Source organism: Siphateles boraxobius, unplaced genomic scaffold (genome assembly GCF_051911475.1).
Source record: "Siphateles boraxobius isolate OS27281-9 unplaced genomic scaffold, OSU_SipBor_1 56, whole genome shotgun sequence".
Lineage (NCBI taxonomy): Eukaryota > Metazoa > Chordata > Actinopteri > Cypriniformes > Leuciscidae > Siphateles > Siphateles boraxobius.
The window spans coordinates 11,173,115-11,199,076 of record NW_027509182.1 but is presented as its reverse complement, the minus strand read 5'-3'; the positions used below and the strand labels follow the sequence as shown (position 1 = coordinate 11,199,076).

General features: G+C 36.0%; 1 protein-coding gene across 28 annotated transcripts in view; it reads right to left on the bottom strand.

The window, feature by feature from the left end:
- Positions 1-25,962, bottom strand: part of ank1a (ankyrin 1, erythrocytic a) — a 139,427-nt gene that overhangs the window by 77,110 nt on the left and 36,355 nt on the right. For 26 of the 28 annotated variants that reach the window (XR_013195671.1, XM_077206745.1, XM_077206752.1 and 23 more), the window contains exon 1: positions 1,738-1,956. Coding sequence is in view for 26 of the 28 variants with exons in the window: in XM_077206745.1 (XP_077062860.1) it covers positions 1,738-1,764 (27 nt within the window). In the remaining 2 variants the exon portion in view is untranslated. Of the gene's footprint in view, positions 1-1,737; positions 1,957-10,339; positions 10,433-25,962 lie in introns of those variants that run through there. The other 2 variants (XM_077206777.1, XM_077206771.1) reach the window with 2 other exon arrangements.

Sequence of the window (25,962 nt, the reverse complement as noted above, 5' to 3'; positions counted from 1 at the left end):
GATTAGCGGAAACAAATAAAGTACAAATACATTTTAAACTATAGTGGGCTGGATGAGTGTCACATATTTATAAGTGTTTTATTTCAATGTGTCCTTGTTACTAATGTTCCATGTATTTACCATGTTAAGACTGTAACAGTTAATTACTGTATGCATAATTTCAAGCAACTAACACTAAACCCTAACCCTAACCCTACAGTACATGATGTTAATTGATATCGCTCAGTACAACTGTGTAATTGCAGTGTAACAAGGACACATTAAAGGTACGTTTACATGACAACGATGTACTAAAAATGGAAAAGTTTTTCCTTTGGGATTTTCGAGTTCAGACGACAATATTGTCAAAAAAACAATTCCCTCTCACATGGATCCACGTAGACGATTAAAAACGCTGTATTCTGTTGCCAGGCCAGTAGATGGCGATGTCACTTTGTAACGAGAGACTATGCATCTATAGACTGAACAGGTAATACACATGCACATGACATCACCGTTTTCACAAATTTGCGTTTTTGTAGTTTACACTGAGACGATAACAGTATAATTTTCAAAAACTTGCACTTTGAAACCCATTTTCAAAAGTTTGCATTTTCAGGCCCCCAAAATGCTGTCGTTGTGCAAATGAACGGCCAAAACGCATAAAAAGTTTTCTGTTTTTAGGTGCAGGTCGTGTAGATGGCCTTTAAAGTGTTAAGGGTTACACTTTATTTTAAAGTGAAGAATTTAAGCCAGAATTAGTATATTTAAGCTAAATCTAAAAGTCTGTGAATTGCATTGCATTTGTTTTAAATAACAATAATAAATTTTTTATATATATATTAAAATAGACTGTTTCAAAATAGGCAACATGTCTAGTGAGATGAAGTACACTATTGGTTCCTCTGCTGGGACACCTGTGTGAACTTGAGGAGAACTGACTTCATACATCCACTAAAATCACCGTGACATCATTTGATTAAAATAATAATTAATTTGATATTTTAAAATAATAAAAGAAATACATTTAATTTGTTATTCAAGTGTCCAGAGTTTTGGGAACAAGTTAAATTTGCATCAACGAACAAATTTACTGTGAGATTTCCTGTCATTTATGTAAAGATGAAGGTGAGACTGATTGAACACAGCATCAATTTACAAACCAAGTGCAAAGGTGCTTCTGTTCGTGCCACGGCAAATGCAAAGCATCTTAAATTCACAAGTTGAAAGTCTCCATTAACACCTTTTAACTTTTTGTTCCTCTCATGTATAAATGTGAAAAGTTTTATCTTTAGTCTTTCTTTTTAGTCCCATGCATATTCTTTGCACAATATGTAAATGAATATCCTTTGCAGATTATGTAAAGAATAAAAATGTGCAATTGCCATATTTAGGAGCATATAAATGACTTGTATTGCTGTAATCAGGTTGATTCTGTCATACTACACTTACGAGTTTAATTTCATGTTACGACACAAAGCATCTTTTTAACTTACTTTACAGAACATTTTGCAACAATGCAGATCCCCCCCCCCCCCCCCCTCTCTCACTGCAATGTAAAATAATTTGTACAAAAAATAGAACAAATATAATGCATATAATAGTTTGGGTTGGGATTCAAAAGCAACATGCCTCCATGGACAATAGTGAAGTATTTTGGGGCAAAGGTAAGTTAGCCTACACCAATTCGGGAATCTTCGCAACATCTAAAAACAACAACAAACTAGATGAAGGAATCTTTAGGAAAGTTGTACTTACTCCACAAATGATGGTGTTCATTGGCATCCCAGAGCACCCTCTCTACGTCTTTGCCTCACTGCTTTCCTGTTACACTATCTGGGTGTATGGGGCCGGGCACTGTCCCTTTCCCCCTGCATGCACACACACACACACACACACACACGTACACACACACGTACACACACACGTACACACACACTTGTGAGGGGATGGGTGGGGCTGGGGGGCTTTGAGGCCAGAGGGTTTATCTCCAGAGGAATGCTGTCAATATCGACACACACACTACTAGCCAAAACTAGATAATGGCATAAGTCTCTCTCCCCATTTTTCCATTCCGTAGAGCGTTCTCGATCTGCGCAGACCGGCTCGATGCATTCTGACAAGCAAAGGGCCTTTCTGAATGAGCTATAGGGAAAAGGACACATTATGTGTGTGTGTATCTGAGCTTTGGCACTGTTTCAGTCTGCAGAGGGACTTACAGTGACAAAGCCCCTTGGAGGGGTGGGGTGGGGGGTACTTCAGGAGTACCGAGCCTGGTGACAATGGCCCAGACACAGATGGGGAGGGCATGGTGTGTGTGTGTGTGTGTGTATGAGGGGGGCCCAGTCTCTTTCAATAAAAGATCTGTCACTCCCAGCCTGAAAAGGCCCCTCCGTACTCTCTCTCCTAGGCCCATGCTGGGAAAAGCACATCTATGCCAACGGTATGCACCCAAATAAATATGTGTTGCAGAAGTGGACGGAGAGAAAGTACATCTAGAACTGAGGTTATCAATTAAAATGGGGTAGTTTTCTAGCGAACAGCCTGGCATTGAGGAATTGGGATTGCCATAGTGATTCCCTTTCTAGGGGATTTATTGCAATGGTAATGAATCACAAGGCCCTTTGAGGTGACTCAAGAATCAAGAGTACTCGTCTTTGATTCTTTCAAGAAATAAAGGTGAGGTCACATTTACAGCTGCTCTGCAAACTTGCATGGGCAAAATCCAGTAATTTCTGCTTGGTTTGAAATTGACTTCTATGTAAGTTTTGCTTCATACAACTTTACACTATTGATAATAGGCAATGGTCCCTTTTTTGCATGCATGGCATTTCTCTAATGTGACTACACAGTTATTCCTGTTGTGCAGTATGTTTTTATGACAAAATCATATTTATTATACGCTACGGATATATACATTTAGGTGCACATTTACTGTTGCTTTGCAAATTTCCACGTCCAAAATCCAGTCATTTCAATAAGAATCCACACGATTGGGATTTTGCCTTTCCTCGCTGAGATTTCTCAACGGGTTCAAGTTAGCTCGTGACGTCAGTGTGAGCTGTGCTTTATACATCGCAATACTACTGACAATGGACCATTTTTTGCACACTAAATTTTGCCTAAATTTCACTAATGTGTTTGCTTTTAAATATCTTAACTAATGTGATTGCTATTTTAACTTTAAACTATCAATGCCAAAAATTTTAAGGGGCAATCTTATAACTGCACTACTTGTATTTGAGAGTATGCTGTTGTTGCAATTGTATTGTTGTAATGTATTATTTACCTTGGCCGTTGAAGTAAATTATCATTTAAATTTTTAGTTACAGTGAGGAAAAAGTTTTATTGAAATACTTAAAGCTCAATTGTATAAATACAAAAACATGTCTAATAATATTTAGAACTATAGACATTAATATTCTTTGTTGCTCAAATTGCATGTTACTAAGAAAATGCTAAAAGGACACACGGCAAATCATTGCCACTAGAGGGTGCTGCATTTGTCATGCATAACAAGCATAACAAGCGTAACAAGCAGTCAATGAGTCTATTATTATTCTGTGCTACTGTAGTGCATTGTAGATGCTGCAATGTTGCATTGTCCTAATGATTTGTTTTCATTTAATCTAAAAGCACCCAGAAGCATGACCGAAGTACACCAGGGAAAGACTGTCATCAGTCATGCATTCTACTATATCTATCAGCAGCATTCAATACTGTGAACCACCAAATCCTCTTCTTTACCTTCAATAAGGTAGACATTACAGGCTTAGAACATAAATAACCAGATATCATAAAAAGGATCTGCTTGATCTCCACACCAACTACCCATTCACGTTCCACAAAGATTAGTACTAGTATTCTGACTTCATACCAAATTGCTTAGTTAAAGTTATCACCTGTAAATGTCTGGAAGTATTTATGCATGGATAAAATGCCGATCATCTCAAGTGGAATTTACTGAAAACTACACGGCTCTACATCCCAGCCAAAAAACATCCTTGCCAAGTCATCATCATAGACAACACAGTCATTTCCCTACACATAAAGCCAAGAACCGTGGCACCACACTGGACAACGGTCTGTCATATAAATCCCACATACTATCCACACTCTCAGAAAATAATGCACCTTTAGGGGGTACAACAGCTCATCTGGGTCAGTAACCACAAGAGGACATCTCTGTACATTATTCTCCCCTAAAAGTTTCGTACCAGTACTTAGTACTAATATGCACAATTTAGTACAAAGTTACAAGCTGATATACTTCAAAACGTAAATCTTTTTCAAGTTTTTCTGACAATGTGCAGTCAATTCATTCTTTCTGCAGAGTCAGACCTTTTCTTTCTAGACAAGCTGCTCAGATCATAGTACATGTCCTAGTCTACATACAGTATATCATTCCTGTCCAGTCTCTCAGTGTAACCTCTGCAGATAATGCAGAAATCTGATATTGAACCTAAGTACAGTACTTTGTCATAAGACCATCCCTTCACTGATTCTTTATTCAAGCTACGGTGAAATTCATAACACTAGTTCTGGCTTACAAGGCAGACAAGCACCCTCATACATCCAGTCCATGCCAACATGTTAAATTTGATTAACTTCCACACCTTATCTCATACAGTCACCCCTCCAGCAGTGCTGGGCAACTTTCCGTCCTAAATCAAACCCAAATCAACTTTGAAAGTCGGGTTTTAATTGTATTTGTACATGTTTGAACCACTACTTTTCCTATAAGGTAATTTTCTGAATTGCGTGCTTGTGTTGATCACAAAGGTCTAACATGAAGCTACAGTATAGCAAGTCATGAGCCACAATGTCAACATTCAGTACTCCTGGTAGGTCCTGGTAAGGAGTTGATAGTGGTTATGGTAAATTGCGTTCCTCTGTATCCAGATTGTACTAGTTATGGATGGTCACAGCTTCCTCGATGCTCATTACACCAGGAAGAGGAGAGAAAAGAGCTGGAACATGAAGTAAGAGTTTTGATCCAGAATACAACAACTGATTAATCCTGGGTTAATCCTCTTTGGAATTGTCTGATGTCTTCGCAGTTGCAAAAAGCCAGCATATTTCGTAGTTGATAGCTTGAAAACCTTACCTTTATGTTTTCCTAGCATCTTTTAGGTGGCTGGCTGAGAGTGATGCTTCACAACTGATTCCTGTATTGTACCATCATGTTATCATCAGTTGAGTGTCCTTTTCAGCTCCTGATCATCTCATCCAGGGGTGTACAATCCTGGTTCTGGAGTTTAGCTCCAACTTGCCCTAACAAATCTGCCTTGGAGTTTCTAGTAATCCTGAAGACCTTGATAACCTTGATTGAGATGTGTGTAATTGTGGTTTGAGCTAAATTCTGCAGGATAGTGGATCTCCAGGAGCAGGATAGGGAATCTGTTCAGGAATGATTACTCCAGCTTGAGATAGATTCCCTCTTCCACACCTCTACCTGTTCACCATCCAATAACCATTGTTACGTCCCTCCACTACCTGTGGTGGCTCTGTTTCCTCTACTAATGTTTGGCTGCCAGGCAGCATATTTTCATTTGTTATTGTGTGCAGGTGTGAGCAGGTAACGAGTGGGCGGAGAGACACCCTTTAAAAGCTGAGGCACTCTGTGCAGAGAGGAGACATGGAGCGGGAAAGATTTGTGTTCCGGCCACAACGCCTGTTGTTTGATCTTCCTTCAATGTTTTATTCTGTTGTAGTTAATTTCCAAATTTCTGTTTTGTTTGTAATTTATTAAATGTTTTAATAAACCCCTTATGCTTTCTGTACACCTAAAGACTTTGAAAAGATTTAGAAAAGACTTTATAAGATTATCAGCTCACATCTAAAGACTTGGGTTCACAGTTTTTAGTCTCAGACTAAAGACTTGCGATAATATCAAACATGTTTGATATGAAAGACTAGAGAAAGACTGGCATAAATCGGGGCGCCGACTGCAGATTATCACCTCACATTTAACGATCGAGACGACGGGAGCGCGCCGAGACTCCAGTAAGATTCCTAAAGACTGCCGGTCTTTAGTCTGGGACTGTGAAAATCCTGTGGTGTACGCCCGGCATTAGACAAATGAGTCCAACTGGCATTGCGGTCCCTTCATGTTGTGGCCAGTGTGCCTGATCATAACATCCATACACTGTTTCTTAAAGACAAGTATGCAATAGAATCCAACCAAGAACTGGAATCATGAAAGGTTTGCCATAAAGGGGTACAAAAATTGAGCTGACAAGAAAGTTGGAAATAGAGTGTACTTGCCCCATTCAAGTGCTTTGAGGACATCTTACTGTAAACCATCTCTTTAGAGGGTATGAGACAAATATTCTGAACATGATTTTCAACTGCAAGAGAATAAAGGCTTCAGATGAGGAATGTGTTGCACAATCACCTCAGCATGAAGGAAAGCAAGGCTAAAAATGGCAAATCAAGAAAGCATGACTACAGGCAGGCATCCTCCTGTGATCTCACCTTAACTTACTTTTTGTATAGACATTTTACACACATGTTACTCTGACACACAATCCATACCACCAACAAAATGCTCTTAAACACTGGACAACAGCAACAACTTTATTAACTAGGAAACTCCTGGAGAGATTCTGCAGAATAAAAGCAGTAAAAGCAACCAACACAAACAAACATAATGAGAGGTGCTTCAGAAGCGAGCCAGGCCGAGAGCCAAGCCTGCACCTGCCAAGTATCCAGCGAGTCAACACCCAGTCCTTGTGAGACAAATGGGGCCTAATCAAGACCAGAATGAAACACTGAGGTGTTAAAGACTGCAGCATTGTCTTCATGATCAAGACATGGCTAACTTCCTTGATCTAGATCCCTCGATGTTGTATTTTAAGTAGGACATGGATCTCTTGATCACCGTCCTTTCTTATCCCTGGCACAGCATTCCCATCAATCAATTATAGCCCCAACCCATTGCCTTAACCTAACTGAAAACATATCCAACCTCTCAAATCAGAGAGAATTATGGTGGATAATAATGTTGTTCAAGCCACTAACCTCAAACCTTACCTTACCCCAAAAAACAATCTTGTTTCAGGACAAACAAGGATGATAATTTAGGAATACTTAATACTGACAATATAGTCCGTTCATGCATTCAGTTTTCATCAGTAGAACAGAACAACTGAATCAAACAAATTGAAGGGAAGAGGCATGCTCCTTTTTATTAGCAGTTCGTGTGACAATACGAACACTGCCTGCCAAACCTGAAGAAGTATGTTTTTCCATTAGGTATGCAATACGGATTTCTATTGCTTTCATTTTTCATTAAAACCAATCTTCTAATGAAAAAGGATTTTTTGTGTTCTTGAGGGGAACATTAACCACAACATTATTTAAATAGTAAAATCATATAATTCAGTGGTATGTGAGGTTTTTGACTTTTGGTTTAGACCCTTGTGAAAAAGAAGTATTGAATGAGTACACTTTTAAAAAGTGCATTTTTAAAATCCCACATTTTGTCATTTAAAATTCAGCTCTTGTTGGGCAACTCTAGGGATTGGATGGCACAGAACACAATCTATCACAGCCCTTTTCATATTTTCTATGGCCTGTTTCATTCCAACAAAGCATTTCATTTGGCTAAAAGTACAACCTCTTATACATTTCACACAGTATGTAACATGAACATTAAAAAAGCATAACTATCCATTGAGGATCATTTACCTAAGCAAATGGTAAATTCATTTTTGAGACATGAGAGCAATAAAACATGACATTGCTTGATAAATGTGACATGAGTGAATCAGTGGTCATAGTACGTATCAGAGAACTTGAAATTTAATGCCGTCTTCTAAATCTTATTAGGAAAAAATCTGACCAAATAAACACATACACAAGTAGACACAAATGGTTAAATAATATTTGTACAGACCTAAAACATGTCTACATTGGAAGTGACCAATGTCGAATCAACACTGTGAGCTTAAGATTAAACTCAGCAACAGTAAAATGGGTGAAAAACTTTGTCTCCTACTTTATTTTGATTTATTTATTGCATGGCCTTTGGTGGAATTTTTACACATAATACACAATAATTGCTAATACAGTGGTTAGAAATATGGTAAGAAAATGAAATATGAACTTTAATTTAGAAGGCCAGAAACTAACTTTGATGTATCAGTCATAAGGTATTTTAATAAAGGCTTAAAATATCTATAATTCATAGCAATTAACTGCAACTAAAATAACTTGCAAAATAACTTGTGTTGGAGTGCTATCAGTGTGTCCATCAACTGCAATCATGTACAGTAGTTGACTTGAAGCACTTTAGAGAAGATGCCAGTTGCTATGCTATCCAACTATTTTAAATATTATTTATTATTATTATGTTTTATACATGCAGCTTATTATTATTTGACATACTGCATGGATTATTTGTACTTTTAAAATTGCAATTTTTTTTTAAACCTTAAAGTAATGATGACCAGTAACAGTAACATTCATATAAATTTTATCCAGTAATCTTTGATGTTGATTAAATAACAATCTAACATGAATGTTATGTCTCATCTACCCTGGTGCATCCCATCACGTCACTTGCAGTGAGAACAGATTTGTTGATAATAATGGGCTTGACCTCGTGTTGTTGCATCTCTATGTGCGGCTGACGTCCAGTGTTGACATCTTTCAGCCTCTAAAAGAAGTGTCATATTATTTTACATATTGTGTACTGTGCTTGTTTGGATAGATAATTTAGGGCTTTTAATATAGGGGACATTGGGGTAAGATGTGCTACTTTTTGGGGCAAGATGTGCCACTCCTAAATATGTTTCAGGATGTTTGTTATCTACTGAAATTAGAATAAAGAGTCAATAACATACAGCCCCCCAAAAAAAAGAAAAAAAAAGAAGTCTGATTGTTTGAATGGAGAATAAATAAACCATTCACATTTCAAATAATAATAAAAAATAAATGTACTTGAAAAAATATAACACGTCCCAGTCTTCTTTTGAGGCACATTATTCACATTTACAGTCAGAAAAAGTTATAAAAGCAGTAATATTTTAATGTAGTAAAACAATTTCTAATACTAAAAACACTAACTGTAACTCTAATTCTAATAGCTTTTCACCATTTTTTCAAAAATAAACAAGTGGATAATCAAACTGTAAAAAAAAATTGTAGAAAATGACTTTGACATACAAAAAAAATCGTATCACTTTTCTCATGCTAATCTCACTCAGAGGCAGCTGTATTATATAACGGACACTTTTTGTGAATCTTTGCACAAATGTGCTGTGACACAGCTTACCCACAGTGACACATCTTACCCCACTCTCTTCATACTTGAGCTCATGATCACAACAAAACTGTTTTACAAACTATTCTAAAATTATTCAGACTTATGATAAGAAGATGACTTGGAAATCTGTCTTTAACTCAGATCAATAAATAAAAACTGGAGACTTACCTGAGTCAAAGATAGTCAAAGCATTGTGTAAACATAAACACTAACACTACACTAAACAACAAATCCACAATACAACACACATACTATGAAATGAGCACTATCACAACAAATGAACACACACCACAAGCACAGATGTAAAACAAAACACAGATGAAACCAACTGAACCTCACTCACCACTCAGATTCAGCTCTCACTGCACAACATGGAAAGATGTGGATAATGTGAATAACACGCGTCAGTGCATGCATAGGTGTCTGGATACAAATGTGTTCACATGATAAAGTGTTTGTGAGTAACACATCAAAAACACATGTGAAAAGTACACTTACTGTAAGAACCCACAGGTAAAATAGGTCCATTTTACTTTAAGCCTTATTGTATTTTACCCATACTGTTTATGTAGTTTATGTAACTAACCTGATGTATTGGTATTTATTATAATTTTTTTTTTTTTTGCCCGTGGACTCTTTTTATATGCTGTGCAAGTACACTAGTAAACGCAAAAATAATCCACACATCACAAAAAACGGAACTCAAAATCTGAACGCAACCACAACAATCTCAGAAAACAACTTGGTGAAACTGATAGAAAAACAAATAAACCAACAAAAAACTTGTCTAGACCACGACCACATCTACCGTTGCTTAAAAAAAAGCCAATCTAACACCAAAAAGTAATACGAAACTCTCAAATAAAACCAGAGTTTTGTTAAACTGAATGTTACATAAAAAGTTTATGGTGCTAAAATCAAATTCACAAGAAAAAAAAATGCGGATGAAATTAGAACCACTACACCAAAAAAACACTAACAACAATGACAGAAGCATATCTAGTGACAGATAACGCCATATACAATATGTATATGTATAGTTATATAAATATGAGAATAAAAATTTATATATATGTTGCAGATATTTACTGTTTCCTCATAGTGCCACACTCCCTGGCCATCCGGCAGCTCAGAGCTCACACTATTGTCCTGATCGATTAGCCAGCGATGAACGACGTGGGCCTAAAAGGACACACGACATAAACACAAGAAGCCATTAAATCTTCACACTCTTGAGGTAAAAACAGAGAGCGAGAGACAGATGTAGAGAGAGCGACAGAGACACAGAGCTGGAGAAAAGAGAGCAAAGAGTCCCAACTGTATCCTAACATGAATAAAAAAAGAGCCTACGCTTGAATTAGTCAGTTCACAAAACGAGAAAAGGCAGACAAACATGAAAAAGAGAGGCAGAATGAGAGGAAAGTGCAGGAGGACAAAGAGGCACAAACAAATCCACGGGGAAATTGCTAGTTCAGAGGATAATTGAAATGCAGTTCTCAGTTTGGTCTCATTGAAGTATCAACTTTTTTTTTCTCCAATCAATTCCTTTCAAGGAAGACAGTTGAGATCTCATTTGTGTTTTCCCCCTATGGGAATATATACTATGTTCATCTTCCTCCTAGGGGTGTAACGGACCAGAGAAGTCACGGTTCGGTACGTACCTCGGTTTACGGGTCACTGTTCGATACTCCAGATTCCTGACTGCTTGAAATAAAAAATTAAGGAATTGTTGATTTGTTACTCTAATTTATAGATTGACCAATTCTGAGCTGTACAAGGCAATGCCTGTTTTGAAATGTATTGGTTTGATTAAGGTTAGGTTTAGGGGTAGGTTCAGGGTTAGTAGTATAGTTATTACCCATTGTAATTACTATAATAAGTGCATAGTATGCATTGGGAACAGGACTGTAAAATGAAGCGTTACCAAATATTCTAAGTCTTATAACAGAAACGTTGGTGTACTGACTTTTTTCCTTGCACCAGCAAATGTTCGAGTCTTAACCTCAGTTTGAAACATTCTGTCAAGCAAACTTCATGTTTGAATGATGCAAAACATGGAAGTCATTTCAGCCACAATCGATCCCAGTAAGGAGAAGTACCAAAAACACCATAAAATCAGGTGAGTACATAACAAAAAATATTTTTTTTTTGGTAAACTAACTGTTTAGTTACAACAGAGTTTATAACAGACCAGAGTAACACTATGGGGTATATGAAAAGAATTAGGTACATTTCCTTTTGAGAGTATGTTGATGTTTCTAATGCCTTTAACCACTCAGAAAGCGCATGTTTAATTTCTGCTGAGCCTAAACCTGCATTCTATGACACATTCATAACTTTTAGGAACAATATGTTCATCTGCTGACGCACACCACCATCCCTCGCCTTCAGGCTTTTCTATCACACAATATGCAACACACTCACACACAACAAGTTTCCCTACAGAAATCACTCGAAATACATGAAATCTCTTACGCTGCAGACTGTAGCAAAGGACAGTCACAGTCAGCTGATAAGGTCAACGAGAGAACAGAACATGAGAGTTTAAGCTGGTGATGATGATGTGCAATAAAGGAGGATGGAGGATACAAAAAGTATAGCAAGAGTAAGGGCATTTTCTACATTCGTTTACTTCAATTACTCTAAAAAAAAAACAGTAATTATCATTTTTGTCCTTAGCATTGCTTTATCAAAGCTATGAAGTCTCTAATATCTCTAGGTTTAATATCTCAAAATCCAGGTAGCCCCAAAGTATGGAAGCTTGTTTTTGCCACGGAATTTAAAAAAAGAGGTAATTGCAACTTTTCATCTCACAATTTGGACTTAACTTGCAATTGTGAGTTAATATCTAACAATTTTGGGGGAAAAAAGAATTGTGAGATTGATATTGTGAGGAAAAAAGTAAGAATTGTAAGATATAAACTCGCAATTGCATGTTTTAAAGTCCGAATAATTATAAAGTTTACATCTCGCAATTCTGACTTTTTCTATTAAAAAAAAAAATCGGAATAGTGAGAAAAATCTGAGAATTGTGAGATAAAACCTTTTTTTTTTTTTGAACAATGTGTTTATTAATTTGATTATACAAGACAATTTACAGCGAAGCACTATTTCAGTTCAACACAGTTATTTCCCACCCCAACAACAAAAAAAAAAAACTAAACAAATCACTCTCTTCTTCCATACAAAAATACACAAAGGTATCAGACAAAAGTCAATCTAAATGCAAAACAAATATTGCAAGGTATCCAGAAACCCAATATACATTACTGTAGCTTACACATAAAAGTTAAAATTTCCAGCAAGACACTCTAATACATAATTATACCTCCTTCAAGAAATTACCAATATTATTGTTGTCAATGTAGTAATTAAACGGCTTCAATATTTCTTCATATACATCCATTTTGTTTTTTTCAAAAAATATGTTATGTTTTCCATGGCCATACACTGTGCCATGGAATTAATCCAAGCTCCAATAACTGGTGGATCAGACCTTTATTAAACCATTTTCATCTTTTATTCTGTTTTAGTGGAGTCAGAAGGTGACATATCGGACAGTTCAAGCACCAAAAGGCTGCAGGATTTACACTCTTTGGAGATTCACCTGCCACATGGCTTACTTTTAGTTGTCTCTGCTGTGACAGGAGAGAGAGAAAAAAAGGTCATCATTAAATCATGAAAATTCGTATTTAAAAAAAAACGTTCTGTCCAGAGTCCAGACAGGGACTATAACCATCATGTGAGCTATTTCAGGAGAGAGAAACGGAGTCAGCAACACCTGTTCTGCAGAGAAAGGTAACAATAGCTCTCTTTCTCTTATTGACTGCCGGTAACAAAGAAACACAGACTTCATAAATCATTTCCCCAATGCAGTTCTGTACACTAATCACCTGATATATGTGCTGTTATAGCGCTACGCCATGCATAAGGGTGGCATGACAGGTTTGTACGATAGAAATGTGTCATTCTACTCTACCGTTTATTCTTACATATTCATGGGTCTGTACCAAAGACAGTCTCAAAAACACGGTTTAAAATCGCTGGTGTTTCAAACTACCTTGTAACCAATCAGATCAACTCTGAGTGAGTGAGTGAGTGAGTGAGTGAGTGAGTGAGTGAGTGGAGGCGGGGTGTTGAGTTTTTTTTTTTTCAAGGAAAAACCTTTAAATATGTCATTTTGGTGATCAAAGATGAGTTTTAAAGGATAAAATGATTGACTACAGGGGGACTTTAAGAAATATGTAGAGTGGTCTCTACATGTGAATGGTACACCCTAAAAACGCTGGGCTGTTTTAACCCAACTTTGGGTCAAATATGGACAAACCCAAACATTGGGTTAAAAATGTAATTGGAAAATTGCGGGTGGGAACGGCTGGGATTGTCCATATTTGACCCAAAGTTGGTGTTACGTCCTTGTGTTGCGTGTGCGTGTTTTTTCTTGTTTACTTTCACTTTCTTAGGTACCCGTGATTGGTCCGGTAGTCTGTCAATCTTCATCAGCCGCTGACGTCATCCATCCTATCTATCGCCGATGGGAAAAGACCACCTCAGATAAAACCTCTCTCTTGAGACGCTGCTTTTTGTCGATGTCTGTTATTTTCTTGTTGTAAACCCTTTTTTTTGTGTTGCTTGACTTGAGTGTATGTTTAAAGCCATTCTTGAATTCGTTTCTTTCCCTTTGTATGTAACATAGTTTGTACAGTTTTCACACTGTATGTAAATAGGCCTGGAAGAGGCGGACCAGTAAGAAGGTCACGTGACATACACTGCAACACGTAGAGGTTTTGATTTGTGTTAGTGCATTAGGTTAGGGGTGAGTGCCGCCCATACTTGTAGTTTTGGAGTAGTCAGTAAAGATCAGTTAGTGCGTCACGGACACTGAAGACTTTTTTCTTTTCTCTCTTAATTTTCTTAGTTAGGTTTAGAGGTTATTTAAAAGTTAGACTTCGTTTGATTTTGTTATTTTCTTTTCTTTAGCGCTGCCCGTGTCCCACTATTCCTCCTTGTAGTATTGTTAATCCTACAAAGTAATGTAAATAACCACTGTACATACATTTATATTCTTTGTGGGTGTTTTTGCTTCACTCTTACCTATATATCCGCTTATTGCACGGTATTCCTATTGACTTGTGGTTCTTTGTACAGCACACCACTCACGTTTATTTTTTTTTTAAATGTCAATTTTAAACGTTAGACCCCTGTACCCCTAGACTATCTCAGGGGTCGTAACAGTTGGGTTGAAACAACCCAGCATTTTTTAGAGTGTATTTTACCGCAGCAGAAAATGAATCGTATACGCTCCAATCCAATCCAATCAATATAGTTCCTTATATTGTATTTCCACTGTATGTTTAAGAGAAAGTACAGTAGAGATTGTGCCTTCTGTACATTTTTCACAGAGTGATTACTAGTGAAAGAGCTTATAATAAGATGACGGGGGAGGGGCTCAACAGAATTCTCCCTAATGAATAATTCAGTAGTGGAAGCTGCCAGCTCCTTGCAGACTCACTGCATCAGCAAACAGTACCGAGGCACAGCAAGCTCACAAACAGGCAGAGAGAAGAAGGGAAAACCTTTCCCATCTGCCTTTAGATATTCAAACTTAAAAACATTTAAGAGATTACTTTACACTGATGGTAACATCTAAATTAACTGCTCTTATTCAAGTCAAAAATCCACCTAAACACATTCATTTATTCCAACAAAGCAAATGTTTATGCGTCACTTCAGGTAGAAATATCTCTTTAAGGTACGTCAAGGTAAGGTCATTTAATAACAGCATTGGCTTGCATTCTTAACTGCCTTAGTAACAAGTGTGCACTTATTTTAGTCATTTGCTTTCATCTCATTCTGCCAAGACCATGCATGTAATGAAAATTAAATGAATGTGAATAATTTTGCAATGCCAAACATTGTATGTAGGATTTCTGAACACAGAGCTGGAGGTTGGTCACTTCTACTATAGCTATAATAACTGTTATGCTGCTCTAAGCTCTTCTTTTTGGACACAAATGTCAATGTCAGTAATAAGTGTTTTTTTTTAACTTATTCTTTACAAGTCCTATAACAAAAATGAAAACTAATATATAAACTACCATTCATAATTTTGGAGTCAGTAAGATTTTGAAAGAAATGTAATACTTTTATTAAGGATGCATTAAATTAAACATAAGTGACACTAAAGACATTTATAATGTTACAAAAAATCTCTATTTTAAATAATCTTGTTCTTTGAACTTTCAGTTAATCACAAAATCCCAAGTATCACCGTTTCAACAAAAATGTAACTGAGTCTTTATGTAAAATGTAAACTGAAAATTCAGCAGCTGCTGAAAATGTAGCTTTGTCATTACACGAGTAAATTATATTTTAAATTATATTAAAAGCATTTTTAATTAAATAAATGCAGCCTTGGTGAGCAGAAGAGGCTTCTTTCAAACACATACACACTCTCTCTCTCTCTCTCTATATATATATATATATATATATATATATATTACACAGGAAACTTTTAAGTTAGGTGTTAAGCACCACTTATTATTATCATATTACGTAGGAAATGCAGACATTCTCAGACAAACAATAACAATCCATGTGAAGACTATATATGGCTTACTATATGATTTCTATAAAAAGAAGGTGTTTAGACAGAATTAGCTGCATAATCAGAGCAGATGGTTCTGTTTGAAGAAAAAACAGAGTTGCTGACAGAGGACGAGAGGCATTTCCTGCAGTTGTTTATGGTTTATCAGTGACTTCCAGAGGCCTCCCAGACACCCGATCGAGCACTCGTGAGGGAAGCCCGTCTATCAGGCAGTGCATTAGCATGATAAAACATCGGCAGAAGAATAGACAGTAACAAAGAACCAAATGCACAGATTTTCAGAGCCTATTTTCATCTTTCCTTCCCTTTTAGCATGAGAGGCCTGAGTATTATTCATGTCAGAGCATCATAATTGCCTTTGAGACTAGCTCTTTTGTGCTAGCTCTTGAGCCTTAGCAATCGCTTTCTGAGTCTCGCTCTCTCTCACACGCATACACTCTATCTGTCTTTCATTTCAATTCACAGACACACATTGTACACACACATTTTATAAATGTTTTTGAATATACTGCTGAACAACTCCATAAAATACATTTTTAAGTGTTTGACATGACATGCACTATAATACATATTACACTATACATACTATTAAAATCTGTCACTATAAACTGTGGATTTTTTTATTCATGATGACATTGTGAATGTGTGCAAAAAAAAAAAAATTGGTACACATTTCTACACGTCTGAATGTCTAACTGCAATAAATTTGTGTTTTTGATTCATTTATGAAATATGCTTATACTTGAGCATATACATTTACCAATAAATTTTTTAAATTAAAGGTAGAATTTTTATATATTATATATTATATATTTTATATATTCATAATATATAAACAATGAAAATTGCATTTTTATTGAGTAACATTGACAAAGAATATTAAAACGTTGTTAAAATATAATGCTTTTAGTCCATGTTAATTAATATTAACTAATATTAAAGGCACACTATGTAATTTTTCGCCACTAGAGGTCGTTTATACTAAACAAAGGCGTAGCTTGATGACGCCTTGATTTGGCGGGATCATGGCAGTTGTTGTCTTCACCTCTACAGCCGGTGGAGAATACGACAGGACTCGGGCAGAATTATATTCATGGATGACCGGTAATGTACGAAAGATTTATTAACATTACGAGAGCCGTTGGAGCGGTACGAAGTCGCTGGAGCGATTGCTAATGAGAGACGAGCACGACACACGGCTCGTGAGCAGTGGAGCTTTTATTATCCCGCAGACGCCCTTTCCGCTTCTTTCGGTCATGCGTATGTGCACTCTCAGAAAAAAAGGTACAAAAGCTGTCACTGTGGCGGTACCCTTTCAAAAGGTACACCCTTGTACCTAAAGAGTGCATATTAGTCCCTAAAATGTACATATTGGTACTAAAAGTGTACATATTAGTACCTAAATGGTACACATAGAACCCTTTTAAAGGGTACTGTCCCAGTGACAGCTTTTGTACCTTTTTGAGAGTGTGGGGAAACGCAGTGCTGTTTTATCATATTAAATATATTGTGTGATGAAAGTTGTTATAATGCTACTCTGCTCGGCAGCTACTATATGAGACACTTGTTGCACACTGCAGTGAGCTAGACCGATATTAGGCGTGATAAAATATGGTACTCGCAGTAAATCAGAAAGCGAGATTTAAACAAACTTTGTTGAGCTATATAACAATGATTAGTTTTCTGTTGATGAATGTATCCAAAACAGTCGCTCACGTGTCTAATAAATCACATAATATATTAAAGTAACACTATGTAGTTTTTCAACCTTCATAATATATTTTCAAGACCTGTGATGGTACGTCGACTTACAATAGGTTAAATGACACGTCTGCCATAGCCTGACGTGGTCTGTATCGCTTTTACTGGTACTATGTAACTTCGGGTTTCGGGTAGTAACCGGAGCACAAAAAGAACTACAAAATTCGACTGCTTTACATACATAGTTTTTCTTCGTTTGTGATGTCTTCCATAAAGTCATGCATCATACTCTACCTTGTCTGTGGCCATTGTTGATTCCAAAGCCGGTGCTGGATAAACAGCGAGCGTGCGCGTGCGACAGTAGGCTGCGGTAGGCTACATTATTTACGACAGCGGTAATGGACAATTCCGCTTCAAACCGGTAGGGCGACCGCAGAGGAAAAGTTCCTTGGTGTTGCTTTAAAGTGTCTTTGGTGTTGAAATCAAGGGTAACATGGATATGATGTCATTGATAGGCGACACATGGACGCGGCCCATTTACTGGTTAAAACTGCTTATTTCTCTGGATTTTAACATTCTTAGAAACATTTGAGATAATGTTTGTACACAAATCAAAAAATATATAACATTGTTCTAGTAGTTTTTGGATATTTTGATCCAAAAATCTGTGCCTTTAACAAAAGAAGCCTTTTTGTACATTGTATTCAAGATAAACAGCAACACAGACAATAATACTAGCATATTAATAATGCAGTATTTAGCCAAACACATCTCTTTCTAAGCATTCTCTTGCAGTTCTTGTGACCTTGCTGTATATGAAGAGCATTTCTATCCGTCCTATAGCCCATCAATCAGCTGTTCTCCTCTTACAGTTATTCCCTCCCCAGATTACGCATGCAACACACACACATTCACTTTTCCATACCAGCAAAAACCTTTTTTACCGTCTAAATAGGATAGAAATGCATAGAACTGCGACACATCACTCCACAAAAAGTACATTGCACTGCAGCAGTTTTGATAGTTTTGCAAACATGAATTATTACTGTGTTCTTAACAACTTGCATGGAAAAAGTCGGCATGAAATAGAAATTCGCCCCGTCTATTTTCTAAATGCATCTTATTGATGAATTTCTTTCACTTTGTTTAATAATCTAATAAAATCTAAAAACAGCTTGATCTAAATTTGATCTAGACTTCTCTCTCTGGTGGTGTATGCTGCACATCTCCAATCATTTAGTTTACTTAAACATTTAGTTTTCTCCCTTCTTCTATGCAGTACATTTTAAGATCTCCATCCATGTGTGGACTTGAAAATGTACCAAGATGTGGATAATATGCAACTTATGGCATTGGAAATAGTATTTGCCTGTGGTGACATTTCTCCTAAATCAATGGAGGTTGTTTAATGAATGTTGCTTCTTGAAAATAACATACGACCTACACAAAACACCATGGGCGTCGGAACCATTGTATATGGATGGGACAAGACCCACACACTTTTTAAGAACAATGATATTGGTCTCTAGTTCAGCGCATATGTCTGTTTGCTTTTCAGAGCGCCGTCAGTCAAATCCATTCCACTTGAGGAATGCCCTAATAAATTAAACTCCACTTCTGCTGAATCATATTTCTCAAAGAGCCGCAACTGACGAAAATAACCGCCCGTTGTACCCTTCCAGTCAAATATTGTGTTGCAAACATCAATAACAGCTTTAAGTTGTCAATGCTGGCAAATGAGCATGGTATCAGCAGCGGGATAATCCACGGATTGCTGTGCATTTAATGCATGACGTGAAGCAGAGTTTAGATAACTTGTTTAAATAAAAGGCACCAGAATACATGAAATGGCATTTACTCCAGTAACATTTTTCTGGGGGAGGGCACACACACTTTTTTTTTTCTTCCGACGCCCATGCTAAACACTACCCTAAACCTAACCAACACAGTAGTGCAATGCTGTATCAGGTGAGCTAGCGAGCAAGTTTACTGTGTGAAAAGCCACACATACATAACTGGTTATGTGATGCAAACATCAAAATTACAAATCATGCCCTGTGGTAAAAGTGTTTTGAGGTCATAACAATAATATGCAAGGAACCACAAAAACAGAAGTCTTAACAATTTGCCCCTGTAATCATAATTTGTGTGCAAATGAGAAAAGTTGTTGGTGTTTTATTGTCTCTAGTGTTTATTTCAGATGGAAACTGCAGTATATTGGAGTATTTTTGTACATTTTCAAATTATGCTCTGTTTAACACATGCGTCATGTTTAAACACATCAGCAGAACTGTGACACAAATGTAAATAAGGAAATTGAAATAATCTGGATTTAGAAGCAGCTACAGTAGTGCAGGAATGAAGTTCATAGATCCTCTACTGTTACATAGAGCATATTGATGCATATTAATGGCCTGTGCGCTGCAGCTATTTTAGACCACTGCAGTGAACTACAAACTGCATACATGCTTATCAGCATTTTTCTGGTCACCATTATCACATAGACACTCATGCACACATGTGTGAAACCATGTACTCACCTACATATGATACAATACCAATGAATGAATTACTTCCTGATATATCGAGCAGTTCAAGACACACTATCCAGGCAGAGAAGAATCTGATTCCCATGCTGACAAACACAATCAGCAACTTTCAGTGAGCAACCTCGCCCACCACACACACACACACACACACACACACACACACACACACACACACACACACACACACACACACACACACACACACACACACACACACACACACACACACACACACACACACACACTCACACACACACACACACACACACACACACACACACACACACACACACACACACACACACACACACACACTGCAGATAAAATTCTGCCAGAGAATGTGACTTTACTGTAGATATTGCCGTAACCAACCTGGTTCTTTTAGTAGGCAATCCTGATTGGACAAACACCTTTAATCTAACTTAAATTATTTTAACTGCTGGAAAATCATATTCAAACAAGATTTGTTTCTGCAATGTGATCAATGATTCTCTATTTGTGATCTGTGATGCACACCTTTGTATATGGATAAAGCTTAATAGGACATTACATGGATTTTTTATTTATTATTTAACCATTTTCCTTGAGGTTCGTTTATAATGTTAATAACGTTTTTTGCACACAAAAGAAAAAACAAATATATATTTAGCTAGAGCCAGACCCAATACAGTTTGTTGCTTCATCATTGAGTAAAAGTTTCTTTGTGAACTCTCCATTACACTGTGCCCCCAAAACATGCATAAAACACCCTTTTTTACAAACTAATTGAAAATGTCTTGAAAATGTAAAATATTAACGTTGATTCTGTTAAATACAATTAACAAATAATCCCATTATTGAATTTTCGGGCTCACTTTATGAAGAGCTGGTTAATCAGGCCAATAAGTAACTACTAACTAAAACTCTTCCTTTTTATAATATAAATGTTTCATTAGAAATGTCTACAAATTTATAAAACGTAATTTTACAAAAAAAAATTCATTTAGAATGAAATTTCGAAGCGTTTCGAAACTGAGATCACGTGACTTTGCCCATTTGCAATGTGAACTATGAAACATTTAGGTGAAATAAAATATAAGAAATAAGTACATAGTTAAGAAAATAACAGTGAATAGCATACAGAAGCTCAGATAATTTAGTCTGAAGAAAAATGATTGAGTTCATATTGAAATGTGTGCTTAAATTATAGCTGAATGCACTGATAAGCATTTGTGGTAAACTAAAATAATGAATGTAATTTTTTATTGAAACTTGTATGTGATGTCTTTAAATATATTTGTAATTACACATTTGTAACAACAAAGTTTAAATTTATTACATTTAAAATATATTAACTTATTTATCAACAGATTCAAAATTTGAAGTGCACTACAAGTGCACGTTCAATACAACTAAGTGCACTTCCTTTCCAGAAGGGCACAATCTGAGACATTATTGAGCTGTCCTCTGAAACTATTGTCGACACATGTGAGATATAAGAGAAAAGAAAAAGTCCCAATACGCTCTTCGTGTAATCTTATGTAATCTTATGGATTATTCTTATCTTATTAAGGAGAAACTGTTTTAGATATTACAGAGATGTTTAAAGATGACCGTGTTCACGACAGTGTTGTGTTCAGATGACCAGCGCGGTCAGCTTTTAAGGAGGAACTGCTGACAGTGTTATGATGAAGTGAGTGTGAATTAATAATAAATCAGCACTTATGTGAGACTCCAGATTTACAGTGAGGATCATCATTCGTCACCCGTGTCAGTTATTTCTCAAATGCAACATCAAATTAAAACTATATTATTTTAAGTTGAAGATTAATAAGAGACAGGCTACCTTTAGCAGTAATCCTTCCTCATTGTCCTGTTTAGTTACCAGTTATCACTCTAAAAGACATGCATTGGACCTATTACTTAACTTGATTAAATGCATGGTTGCAAGATAACATTTTTGGTAACACTTAAGTTTATGGTCCAAATTCTCACTATTAACTAGTTGCTTGTTAGCCTATTACTAGGATATTGGCTGTTTATTAGTACATATTGATGCTTTATTCTGCATGACCATATTCTACATCCCTTAATACCTAAACTTCCAATACCTTATCTTAACAACTACCTTACTAACAATTAATAAGCAGTAATTAAGAGTTTATTGAGGCAAAAGTCATAGTTAGTAGTCAGAATTGGACCCTAATCTAGTGTGACCCAAAAAAACATTATTTTGATTTTGGGTTCTATTGACAATAATAATCATAATCTACAATTGAACTGCTACATGACGACCCACTGGACTAGTAAACAGTCACTTAAGTACACTGTCTATCTGATGCCACAGAAATTGACAAAAAAGTGCCTGAGAATTTTTGTGCTGTCAACATCTCAGTCATTTGCCGATTTTTGGGCTGTTAATGGTGTATTGAATGGCTGCCAATATCTTAAGGATCCACTGGGCCTAGATGCCAGCTATCTGCCTCAGTTCTCCTTCTGTTCTTCCATAAGCATTGCTGCCTTTTCTAATTAATAACGCACACACTCATGCCTTTGGGGACTAAAACTTTTAAAGTCATTAATCCTTTCCAAGGTCCATTTTTGCCACTCTTGGTGTCAGTGATGGTTGCCTCCTAGGAGTTACCAATTCTGCTAAATGTCCATTAGATGCAGTTTGCTAGTGTATAGTTAGTTGGGTTAATACATGTCAAAATACAGTGTAGTTTTTAAGGCCCTGGTAACTTTGCTAGGAAACATGGAATTGTGAACTCAATGTGAGATTTTATATTTAATCTGGCTAATCTAATTTAATATATTTAATGTAAGAATGGGCGATTGATCTTTATGGAGGAATGATGGAGGGATGCCAATAACCTGTGACACAAAGAGAATACTGTCCATCTGTTTTTGACGGCTTAACTCAACATTACAACTCAATATGATGTATATTTGAGAACACGTCAAGGATAAACCTCTTTAGATCTACTATCTCCTTGCATTTGATGACTATGGTGCAAATATTGCCTTCAAGATTTAGGAGAATAATAAACAAACAAGATGTGTACAAAATACAAATAATTGTAACATTAAAAAACATTTAAAAAATGGTTATTATACAATAATATCCTCAACTTAGAAAATAAATGTTATATTGCAAAATCATGAGATTAATCCACATTATTTTAGGTCCTATACAGTGTCAGAAATAAACTTTTTCCATTAAGGGTCAATATTTCTAAGTGGGAAGTCATTAAAGATGATGATCATTGAATCATTTAACTCAACCGATTCATTCAAAATGCGGATTCATTCAGGAAGTGAACACTTGAACACCTTCGTAAGACTCGCTGTTTGAGAAGAGCCAAAACATCATCGAGGATATCATCACTCACTCTCGTCATAACTTGTTTAAGCTCCTCCCGTTTTAGATTAATCCGTTTACTATGGAAGCTTGTTTCCGCCACTAAATAAATAAATAATAATAATAATTGCGACTTTTTATCTCACAATTCTGACTTTTTTCTCACAATTGCGAGTTTACATCTCGCAATTCTCACTTTATTTCTCAGAATTGCGAGATATAAAGTCAGAATTATGAGATATAAAGTCAGAATTGCGTGATATAAAGTCAGCATTGCGAGATATAAAGTCGCAATTGCGTGTTATAAAGTCAGAATTGTGAGATATAAACTATTCCCATAGAATTGGACTTTATAACTCGCAATTGCGAGTTTATATCTCACAATTCTGACTTTATAACACGCAATTGCGACTTTATATCACGCAATTCTGACTTTATATGTCGCATTTCTGAGAAATAAAGTGAGAATTGCGAGATGTAAACTCGCAATTGTGAGAAAAAAAGTCAGAATTGTGAGATAAAAAGTTGCAATTATTATTATTATTTATTTATTTAGTGGCGGAAACAAGCTTCCATAGTTTACACACAAACAGACTAAAAATAATTATTTTACAACATCAATAACTATGTTAAACTCTGATATCTCCCTGTCTGACTATACTGTATGTTGGCAATGTGTGACTCTTTGGTCAACAATACGTGCAGTAATAATTCATACTCCTATACACTTACATGCATATACACTCCTTTATGCAATAATAGTTGTGTTGGTTATTAGTGCATTAACACTGTACATGGAATTTTGCCAATATTTTGAGCAAATTTGAATATTTTGTATGATGATTCTGTTTTCTTAGCTTTTAAATTGCATTTATTTATTTATTGTATTGTTATGCTAATGTATTTTTCTAACTATTTTTATCTTGAATTTATTTAACTATTGTATTTTAGTATTGTTAACTACTTTTACTTTGCTTAATTTTAAATGGACATTTTTGTCTTGAATTTTTGGGGTTGTCACTAGAGTAATTCCGTTGTGCTACAATGAATATAACTTGAACTTCAGCTCATTAGAGAGGCATTTTTGCTTCCACATCTTGAATTTGAGGCATTTTTTTTGCACGTTTGCCCCACGCTACTGTTCAACTCCGACCCTGGTCTTAATTAAATCTCTAAATCTTTTAGCCTAGAAATCGACTACTAGACTAATAGACTACTGAGACCTGACACCATCATTCAATTTGATGAAAATTTGTCGTAATTGAAATGTGTACCTCTTAAAAGAAGACAGAAATTAAGTCAGATTTAGCCAACTGTATTTCACTATGTGATTAGTTCACTCAAAGTCCCTCTGTAGTCAATAATTTTATCCCTTAAAACTCATCTTTGATCACCAAAATTACCTTATTACTTCAAGGCAAATTATCATGCCTTAAAATAGCTTGAATGTAACTCTACACTCTGGCAGCATTTGGTATAAGCGGTTCTATGAATATGCAAATGAGCCCCGCCTCCAATCACTCAGCTCAGAGATCCACTCGTTGACGATCACTGCAGTTTTAAGGAGAAAATACTCAGCAATGCTGTTGACTTATGAATTTACACATGATTTGTCTTAAAGCATATTAAAAACACCACACAGACATATAAACAACATTAAAAGCTTGATTTTCACCACAGGGGGGACATTAAGTATTTTTTGCTGATTCATAAATGAATGTATTGCAGAAGATCTAGTGCATTTTCAAGTCGCAACGTGTTGTCTGCCCAGTTCAGTGTGAGCCACACGGCAAAACCTTGTATCGATCTATCATTAACAGCCCATAGTGAGAATAAACACCAATATATGCATCAATATTTTTTGCTTGCTAGACACCAATACCACAGATGTGTATTTAACCGTGAAAGGCAGAAATTGCGATTGCGTTTATATAAGATTAATTATGAAGCATAGGTCTCCTCTAGTCCACTGCCCCACGTCCCTGCTGATTACACACCTAAAACACATAATTCATATTTCTTTATTTTGCATGCATTAGTGCTAATAAACTTCCTGTGTTTGTCAGTAAGTCAATTTTTTTCTGAGTAAAATCACCTGAACACACATTATTCATATGATATACATAGAGAAATATCCATAACGACAACTTTTTCTAGCACCTTTAAAAACAATGTTTAAAAAGTGCTTTACTTGTCCTCTTTGAGGTATAAAGAATAGTTACTGATTAGCTAATCGTCAACTACTACATTCAACTGAGTGTTGTTACACACCAATTCGTTAATCCGGGTTTCTTGTTAGTTAACAGCAATTACTAGAATGTTAATATTGCGTTACATACTGTATGTTTTCCTTTGTAGTTATTCATTAATGATAGAACGGTTTTCTAAAGTGTTGCCCGTTACACTTTACAAAAAGGTATCATTTCTTAATATTAGTTCACAACAATAGTTAACATGAACTAACAATGAAAAATACTTCTACAGCGCTTATTAATCTTTATTTCTGTTAATCTCA